Below are 9636 nucleotides of genomic sequence, written 5' to 3'. Positions count from 1 at the left end.
ATAAAGTATAGTTTTAAGTAGAATTAATAATTAACTTACATAAAGAATTAAAAGTACAGCTAGAACTTATTTAAAAATATATAAAATACTATATAAATAAAAATAAGATTAAAGGACTAACTCTTTAAAAAGGGGATATAGTCTACTTACTTTAATATATATAAAGCTATAAAATACTAAATATTAAAATAAACTAACTAAATAATAAGCTTAATTTTAAAAAAATTAGTTTATTTAAAATTTTAAAGAAAATCGGTAATATTAATTATAAATTAAAAATATTAAAAGGTATATAACTAAAATACCTTATATTTTATATATTACTTTTAGAAAAAGTATAAATTAATAAAGTAATAGGAAGATTAATTTTAGATAAAATTATTATTATTAAAAATAAAAAAAAATAGGAAGTTAAAAAAGTCTTAGTAGTATAAAGAAACCTAGAAGAAAATAATAGAATTAAATACTAAGTTAGATAGAAAGGGTATAATTTAATTTATAATACTTAGGAACCTATTAAAAGCTTTAATATAATAGAACTAATCTAAGACTTTTAAAAAAACTTAGGGTTATACTTAAAACTCCTAATACCAGTAACCTAATAAATAAAAAAATAGCCTAAGAAAAAGACATTGGAAATTCCTCCTATAATATAGGAATACCTAAGCCCTTATACCCTAAATCAGAGATTTAGGAAGAAGAAGGATTAACAGCAACTTCGGAAGGATCTAGGAAGGCATTACTAAAAACTGTACTCTAATCAATAACGTCCACTAGCACCGCTGCTTTCCAATTCCTCATTAACTTCTTCTCAATAGATAATTATTACTTAGCAATACTACAAGGTATTTTATAAATATAAAAGGATCTACTCCTAAAAAAAGAAAAGGACAGCCTAACTTATATATATAGCCTTAAGGATAAGATTAATAAAAAGAAGGTATTATATTATAACCTAATTTAAAATATATACCTTTTAGAAATACTATAGAAAAAACAGCTAATTATAAAAGAGTTTTATAAGCTTACTTAAATACGTATACTATAATACGTAAGCCTTAATACTAAAGTTATAGGCTTACTAAGTATAATAGAACTTTTTAAAGTAAGCTACTAAGAATAACTAAATATATAAAATTTAATTTTTTACGCTTTTTAAATAACTTAGATAAATAGTTATTAATAAAGTATTAAGATTAAATATAAACTAAATCTTTATTATATTTTACTTACTTTATAATTACATTTGCTTAAAGCTACTTCCTATCCTTTCTGCTAACATAAACTAATTAACCTTAGCTTATTACCTTAGGAACTTACCTTATACTATTTAAGTATTAGGTCGGGATGTCACAATAACCTTTTATTTATATAGCCGTAAGCATTTCTGACAAAGAATAATTAATTTTTACGCTATTAGACATTAGTTCATCATGATATCAAATGATGGTATTGAGTTTGGGATGATACCTTGAAAATTTTGCCGCGTCATTTATAGACAATCAGTGTGAAACAGATCTTTAATTGAATTTTGTGGCATTCGTTCTGTGTAAAAAGCCATCAGACAGGGATTCTGTCAATATGTGATAATATAGTCTATCGGTCTCTTGGTCAAATAGTGTGCGTCAGCAGCTTGATATTCTCGGAACATATGATCCGCTGCTTGCTACTCATTAACTGACGTACAGATGAACAACATGAGTACCAAGGTACATATTCTTTATGCTCGCTCACTTGGCCACCCAATAAGATCTTTCTCTTGCATAGTTAAAATCGAAAAGAGGGGTCCCGGTCAATCGCCACATGGAGCTAGCATTATCTGATAAATAACTATACTTCTATTTTCTCGAGTGTTGCAGCTAAGCCTGATCAAACTTTACTAAGTCACCACCGCAGTGGCAGCGGCCACCGCAAACGTCATTGATAATTGATTAAATAGAAAAGCCAATTCGATCCTGTCTGTTTTTATAACTGTCACAATGATGAACCTATTGAGTTGAGATTTGAAAGCGTCAAAATATTGTTAAAAAGACTTAATATTTCCGATCACTGCAAATAATGAACTCAAACAACACTATTAAGAACAAACAAATCGTCATGGACAAAGCGGCTACAGCTAGCCATGCTCTTGCCCAAGAGAGTGATGCCAATATAGACCCTCAAATCAAAGATAGAGACCGCCATATTGAACACAATACTCTCCAGTCCGCAACTTCTGGTTGGCATAGCGAAACCACTACCGCTGTACAATCATATGCCAGTATACGAAACGGAGACCTTTGGACTTTGATAAGGCGTTTTAATAAGCAGATCTTCCATGTTAAGAGAATCTATAAGCCGCCGCTGTCAAATCTTGATATGAATATTGCAGCTGGTGAAGACATCACAGGAGAGAAAGTGTAAGCACATGCTGAGCGATTCTACATGACTGTCGTCATAAGCTTAGTCGCGCTCTATAAACATATAGTTCTCCTGCGATCGTGGCGAGACAAAAGAACGTTATATTTTTGTACCACTTATTCAATCGCCTGGCTTGTTGATCTGCTTGCCCCTACTTTCATTCTTTTTCTCATAGTGTTAATCATTTGTCCACCCGTCAGAGATATTTGCTTCCCACCAGCACCGGCATCACTTATTAGTTCTCGCACCGGAGCTGTAAAAAAACCAATGGCTGGGGTACTAGCCTCTGAATCTGTTACGGGAGCTCCAGAAGAAAATAGTGGCGAAGCGATCGAACAAGAGGCCCATAGCTTTATCTACAGCATTAGTACGGTGGGTTTCATTTCCGCTCCTGCGTCTATTGATATACCATGAATCAAAAACTGATGTTCCTGGTTGCAGCTTTTAATGAACATTTCTTCGGGCGAGTTCTCCCAAGAAGAACAAGATTCTGTTGGGCCAGAACACATGGTTCAGGATGTCTCAGATGTTTTGAATGAGACGGGAGACCAGAGTAAAAATAAAAAAAACCATGATAGGACAAAAGAGCCCGTTGCACGCGCTGTGCAAAGCTTTCACACACGCTCCGCGTTGCACACATTCCCCGAGCTCATCGACACTTGTGAACGACTCGGCAATGCATTGAGCCCAACCTCACCTTTTCCTACTCATCGTCCAAGACTGATCATGGCTACTTGTTTGCTACCACTACTTATGACATCATTTTTTGGTTCGTGCTATGGCATGATGAAAGTTTTGGGATTGTTTACGGGAGCTATATTCTTTGGCAAGCCTATTATCGAACGCGGCGTTTCCATCATTGATTATAGGTACCCTGATTGGCGTCAGCATATAGAGATGCGGAATTCAATCCTTAAAGGAGTACCCACGAATGTTCAGATCGCCATTACTCTCCTCCGTACTGGAGAAACCCTTAACATGCCTCAGCCTCCGCCACCCTCATCCCATGGACCACCTAATGTACAGCTGAACGCCGATGATTACGATCTGGCCCATCTTGGTACGTCAAAGAATCTCATCAGCTATCGTCTGATTGTGGGCTGACCTAAGTCTTAACAGGTGCTTCTAAAGAGGATACGATGATAGCTATCGACCCAGTGTCAGATAAGGAATACTCCAAACAGACATACGCAAGGCAGGAAAAGGGCGAACCCAGCACCACGCGCCGCATTGCTAATTGTATCAAGCGAACTACCAAGGATGGTATACAGGCAATGAACAAGATCGCCAAGGCTGCGGAACCATCAAACTCGGAGCATCTTCCAGGCGAACAAAGTGCCCTTAAATCGTCAGAAACCCATGCTGGCCCTACTCGTTTTTCTGCCTGTCACAAAGGCAAGAAAGGGTACGTATATATTACTACCACAGCTACAACACCGGCTATCAGTTGGATAAGCGAGAATGAGGACTTGGACACAACGTGGACTATAGCAATCGCGGATGTTAGAGAGGTTAGGAAAGTGAGCGACGTTGGTAGCTTAGGTGGCAAAAAGAGAGCTCTAACGGACTGGGCCCTGGAGAGAGAGACAACGGGGGGGTTGGTGCTAAAGACAGAACCAGACGGTGAGTTTTGTTTAACTTCTGTCACCTTGAGAGACGCGGTCTTCAATCGAATCATTTCTGTAGGTAGTCAGATGTGGGAGATTTGGTAGGGACCTTTAGATAAGGAAATCTCGGTTTTATAATATACATATTTGAGATTTGGTAAAAGTAAGGGGTTACTAAGAATATAATGAAGGGTTAGGGAAGGAGTTGGGTTTAAGATACTTTTTCACAAGGCAACAAAAACATACCCCTGATTAATATTTACGTATTCCAGCTACATACTAATATTTAAAATAATATAAGTAAAATTATACTTTGAAAAAAGCTCAGTTCAGTAGCAGTGCAATAATACATTACTACATTGATAAAAGTTCATAATTCAGGTTGCTCAAAGACTGTAATATAGTTGGCTAGCCATTAGCTTCCTTATGGAAATGGCTAAACTGAAGAGTGTTGTGCTGGCTGTGGTTGGTCCCCATTGGGATGGTCTGTTTCCTCCCGGTTGGGATTTACTTCTTCATAACGAGACCACTTGATAAAACGGTAGAAACCTGCAGCCACCACAGCGCCCATAAACGGACCAAGCCAGTAGATCCACTCATAACCAGGGAAACTAGGCGTTGCGACGGCACACCCGAAACTGCGAACCGGATTGAGTGATGCGCCGGTGTAAGAAGTCCCTGATAGGTAATGTGTCAGCATAGAGACGATGCGGAAACATCCAATGCTTCTCAGTAGGTCTCTTACCAGCTAGCATGGCGACGAACAGCGCCAATCCGATACCGATGGGTGCGATAAAAGTGTCTTTAGAACGCTCGGCAGCTAGCATCAATACAACAAATACAAGGAAGGCTGTAAAGAACATCTCGATAAAAAGACCTCGTACGATCGATGTGTCGCTTGAGAGAACACTGTTGGCCACGGCAAGGTCACCTGGGAACATGCAGCGTGCCAGACCGCCTGCACACATACTGGCGATGATTTGTGCTGGCACTAAGAAGGCGGCTCGCACCCAAGGCAGCGTCCCTGCCAAACACATGCCGAGCGTTACCTATCAAGTCGACGACCAGTTACCCCATTTTCCGTATTATAGCATACCTTGAGCACGGAGATTTTCGGGTGCTTAGGCGCTGCAGGGAGAGACAGAGACATACTGCAGGATTGAACAGACCACCACTTATACGGTAAAACGCCCAGACATTGACAAGTAGGGAGAAGCTGTAGACATGTGCAATGAAGAAGACAGTTGTATCGCTTATTCCCCCAGATAGTGGTGACAAGGTAGCTTGCTTCACGTATTGCATGCTGCCAGCGTAAGCAAACCACAGGAAAAAGAAGGTCCCAACAAACTCCCCAGCCGATGCAATGAGGTGCTTCTGTATCGTGCTGGGATGAAAGCCATCACGGCTGCGGCCATTGTCGCCAGACCCTGAGTGCTGCTTGAAAATCCCTGAAGAGGCCATTCTGTTCTTTCGCTTGCAGGTAGTGATATGCTGACAGCCAAGGGAAATATGTGATGGCGACCGTAGATGAGAGGTTCCATTGAAGTTCTGACGGGGTGACCAAATGAGCGGGCACTCCTTAAGCACCTTAGAGAGCTGGAGAGGCACGTGGTACTCACATTTGGCATTTGTACGTCACTCAAGGAAAAGTGAGCGGCGGATGATATGTTCCGATAATATCAAGCCGTTGTGACAAGCTATTTCAATATAGGGGTGTCGTCATACAGTTTCGGTAAACCTTTCTCATGAGTTTTGCCGCAGAGACTATGTGACCCAAGGAGCTCTGTTTCACGCTGAATATCTGTATGTATTCAAATTGGAAATATGGTGCGCTTAAATCTCAAGGCGTCATACCAAACCTTAATACTATCACTTGATGTCATGTTGGAGTAATGTCCAATAGAAGAACGCCATAGTGGCTTTCTGCAGCTCCTTGTAGTATTTGGACGGTTTTATTATTATACAACCGTGACTTCTCCATTATTATAATGTTTTGCATAGCTAATGTTATTTATAAATTATCGCAGTTTGGGCACAAATTGGTTTTTACATTATGAGGGCCAAATCATGGCTGGAGGCCAGCTTTGTGAGGCTAGCGTTAAAACGATACGTGGGATTGAGTTTGAAGCGAGTAGAAGTTCAAGCACTTACACAAGAAAGTTGTCGACTGATTCCAGCTATACCGTGACCAATCACAGTCGATGTCCACGTAAGGAGAAGTTGGAATCCCCATCCAAAGGACTGTCCATAAAACTTCTGCTGAGCTGTAAGGACATCGGTTGAATAAGCCGCCCCGATATCAAACCCAGCATTTGCCATTACGGTGACTATGGCGTGCTCTTTCATATTAAAGAGCCCGGGATTGAGAGACCAGCGGACTCCGAATGTCGTGAATATTCGCTGGGGCATTGTAAGGGACCACAGGCGGCCGATGGGGTAAGCGAGAAACTGCGCGACGATAGTAGAAATCGATATTGCAGGAGACCGCAGGTAAAAGAGCATGTTCATTCCGCCACATATGGTGACAAGAAATAGACCAATCGCCCACGCACGAATGGTGTTCGCTGGCATCTCCTCATCGTAATTGCGGACAGCTGCCTGGACTGCTAGGAATGGAGACTCATCGACGCCAATCTTTTCAGATAATGGCACATCGTTGCCGGGCTCACCATTCGAGTGTTCAATATCCTCGACCTTAGCTTTGTGAATATAAGGATCTCCTACATTTTTTCCAAGATTGACAATAGTATCGTGCGATTCCTCTTCAAGGTCGGCCTTAGACTCAATCTCATTTATCTGGGGGACGTCGCTAATCGTAGCCCCGGCGACAGGAGTTATTTAATGAGCGGAGGGTGCCATGGCAAAAGTGGAAACGAATGCACCAGTTGAATAGCCAGCATATTCGAGAGCAAGCGATGCATATCTAAGTGATTTATTTTATACATGAACGAACGGTGATTTCGATATGTTGTTGTTGAGTTTGATCCCGGGTATTCCTAGCACGTTGCTCATTCGCTAGAATATCCTAGCGTGAATGTAATCCCGCGATCCAGGAAACTGAGTCAATGCTAGTCGTGCTAGCGCTCATGGGAGTTCCACTGTCCATTGGCATTTCTCCTCATCTTTTCCCCAATACGAAATGTGAATTCCATTTTTCTATCAAAATCTCTGAAGCAGTAAGGGTATGAATGGCTCTTACGTATACCTTGCCACACGGCTCAAGACAATATTGCGATTATGTCACAACCTAGCAAAAAGAGGTCCAAGAATGGTGAGCATTTACGCTAATTCGAAGACGGCAGGCATACGGCTAACACATGCATATTGGCTAGGATGCTGCGCCTGTAGAGAGAGACGAATTAAATGTGATGAAGTATTACCAGCGTGTGGGCGGTGTGCACGCCTAAGCTTGAATTGTTGTAAACCGGAACCATCAATCCCCCTTAGGCTCCGGAGACGCGGTTATGGCTCTATCAAATCGCGAAACACCTGGGAGCCTCCGAACATTTTGCCGAATGTACAGCAGCAGAGTCCAAGTTCGCCTCTCAGTTCTCCAGCTCTTGAAGGAGACGGTGTCCCACCGTCAGATGCCGGCTCGTCAATGAGCCATGAGTGTCAAGGCTTCTCTACAGCCAGCCGCGGCGGCGCTTCAGTCTCCCTGGTTACACCTGTGGTGACTGAGGATGCGTTATCTACCACACCAAGACCTCTATCCGGGGAAGCAATCACTGAGCCGCAGCAAGAGGCATATATGTTACTATCGCCTTCATCTGCTCAGTCCCATGTGCTACTTGATAACACTTTCGACATGATCCTTCCCGACAACGGCATGGAGGAGACATCTTGGCTTGGCGACAGTGATTTATGGGAACCGACTCTCCCTCCATTCCCTACCGTCACTACAGGAACACCGAATATCCCTTCACAATCTCAGTGGATTGGAAGTATCAGCGCTTTAACCACTCCTGCACTTCAAGCAGACATGATTGCCGCACACTCGAATTCATCTACTTGGCCACATTCCATACAAGTATCCTCCGACCTACGTCAGCTCTCTTCGCCCAGATTATCTCTGCATTTTGACCTACCAGATGCCCTCAACCTCGACAAATACGAGAAGAGAGCGTTAGAATACTACCAGGGTCAATACACAGACTTACGTCGCGTAAAAGGATTCTCCTGGTCGGCTTATTCCATATTTCTTACTATTGCTTTGAAGGAAGACGTGGTCCTTCGCTTGATGTTGGCTGTCTCACTACAAGGCATGTCCCATCACAGTCACGACGAAGGCATTTCGCTATCAAGTAAAGCGAACCTCAACAAGGGGCTGAAACTCCTACACCGAATCCTTCTACAGGAGCATCCTGACCACCTTGTTGTGATGGTCTCATTCTGGCTGCTCATACTATGCACAATGGATAACGCTGCCTCTTCAACAGGACTGCAGAGGCGAGATCTGAGTGCAAAGATCCACAATTATGTTATCACGCATCGCCTCTACAATCGATGCGGTTCTGCTGCCGAAGATGATGCTGTGAAATCGAATAAAATCTTACATAATGAGACAGCCTTTCATAGTCTCATCTACAAACTTCTTGGAATGCTCATCTATGCCGATGTGCAACTAAATTTCGTCTCACATGGGGGTAAACTCTCTGATCTTCTTCTCGAGGGAGACTGTATGCGGCGCATACGACAAATATCTCGAAACTACCTATATCTCAACCACGGCAACAGATATCCGTCTTCAGAGCTCACTTACGATATAGAAAGTGTCGAGTGCTATGACGTATATCATGAGTAGCACAGGTTGTACCACCTGCTTAATCAACTGTTCTGGTTTGGGATGGGTAATCATCAAAGCATCCAAGGGGAGATTGGCACACTGGAAATAGTAAGTTCTGCTTCGACAAATGAGTAGAGTATTATTTTTTGGGAGCTAAATACTGATTTTTTCGTCTCTCTTTGGGAGAGGTATAGAAATATAGCTCTTTTTTCCGCATAGCCCATCGTGACACAATCGACGGGAAGTATCCGCGCATCCATTTCCAGATTGATGCCGCGGTATGCGAGTTTTATGCTATTCGTTTGTATCACTTCCGCTGCCAGGAAGTGCCGTCGCCTGATGTTCGTATTCAAGATTCTGTTTCCTCATTCCTGCAGATTGCACATCGACTCCAGCGTATGAAGGCCCGCTACAGCTGGTTTGACCGATCTCTTTTCCTCGTTGGTATTGAAACGCGTGATGCCATCCACAGGGATTGGATACAGGGACGGATGATTCGGGCTGACTTGATCAGAGCCTTGTCCAGGGTATGGGAGGGCGAGAAGATGTATGGGCGGCGACTTAGCAAGGAGTACATGCAGGTTATCCTGCGAGGAGAAGGGGTGCTATACGATTCCGCCATAGAAGTATCGGTTTGGCAGTAATTTTGGTCTAGGTTACTGCTGAATGTTAAACATGTCCGTCGATTGGTGATACGGATTATTTGCTGGCCTTCCACTCTTCTTCCACTACAGTTCAATTTTAAGTTCAATTGGCCAGATTATCCATGATTGTGTTCAAATAAGTGGCTGTCTCCTGGGCGTACGGGTTTGATCAAGTGGGACATTGTTGTTCAACTTGTCT

The 9636-nt window shown here is 42.2% G+C and overlaps 5 protein-coding genes across 5 annotated transcripts; 3 read left to right on the top strand and 2 right to left on the bottom strand.

Moving 5' to 3' along the window:
• Positions 1 to 2097: 2097 nt before the first annotated feature.
• Positions 2098 to 4175, top strand: M431DRAFT_546549 (hypothetical protein; the record flags this gene model as incomplete). Its single annotated transcript, XM_024921219.1, has 4 exons — positions 2098 to 2399; positions 2442 to 2772; positions 2842 to 3460; positions 3520 to 4175. The coding sequence occupies 4 exons, from the start codon at positions 2098 to 2100 to the stop codon at positions 4110 to 4112; spliced, it is 1845 nt and encodes a 614-aa protein (XP_024768452.1). The 3' UTR covers positions 4113 to 4175.
• A 268-nt stretch (positions 4176 to 4443) lies between these two features.
• Positions 4444 to 5468, bottom strand: M431DRAFT_99286 (hypothetical protein; the record flags this gene model as incomplete). Its single annotated transcript, XM_024925131.1, has 3 exons — positions 4444 to 4685; positions 4753 to 5056; positions 5160 to 5468. 3 exons carry the CDS (start codon positions 5466 to 5468, stop codon positions 4444 to 4446), a joined length of 855 nt encoding a protein of 284 aa, XP_024768451.1.
• Positions 5469 to 6146: 678 nt separating this feature from the next.
• Positions 6147 to 6632, bottom strand: M431DRAFT_99458 (hypothetical protein; the record flags this gene model as incomplete). The annotated part of the gene is made up of 1 exon (XM_024925154.1): positions 6147 to 6632. A coding segment is annotated over one exon (486 nt), but the record flags the coding sequence as incomplete, so codon positions are not given.
• A 634-nt stretch (positions 6633 to 7266) lies between these two features.
• On the top strand, positions 7267 to 8811 carry M431DRAFT_21172 (hypothetical protein; the record flags this gene model as incomplete). Its single annotated transcript, XM_024913459.1, has 2 exons — positions 7267 to 7278; positions 7340 to 8811. The coding sequence occupies exon 2, from the start codon at positions 7609 to 7611 to the stop codon at positions 8809 to 8811; it is 1203 nt and encodes a 400-aa protein (XP_024768449.1). The 5' UTR covers positions 7267 to 7278; positions 7340 to 7608.
• Positions 8812 to 8853: 42 nt separating this feature from the next.
• On the top strand, positions 8854 to 9437 carry M431DRAFT_500960 (hypothetical protein; the record flags this gene model as incomplete). Its single annotated transcript, XM_024917971.1, has 2 exons — positions 8854 to 8901; positions 8988 to 9437. 2 exons carry the CDS (start codon positions 8854 to 8856, stop codon positions 9435 to 9437), a joined length of 498 nt encoding a protein of 165 aa, XP_024768448.1.
• Positions 9438 to 9636: the final 199 nt, after the last annotated feature.

This window comes from Trichoderma harzianum (assembly GCF_003025095.1).
Source record: "Trichoderma harzianum CBS 226.95 unplaced genomic scaffold M431scaffold_23, whole genome shotgun sequence".
NCBI classification, from domain to species: domain Eukaryota; kingdom Fungi; phylum Ascomycota; class Sordariomycetes; order Hypocreales; family Hypocreaceae; genus Trichoderma; species Trichoderma harzianum.
The sequence above is the reverse complement of the archived record's forward strand: the minus strand, read 5'-3'. Positions and strand labels throughout refer to the sequence as shown.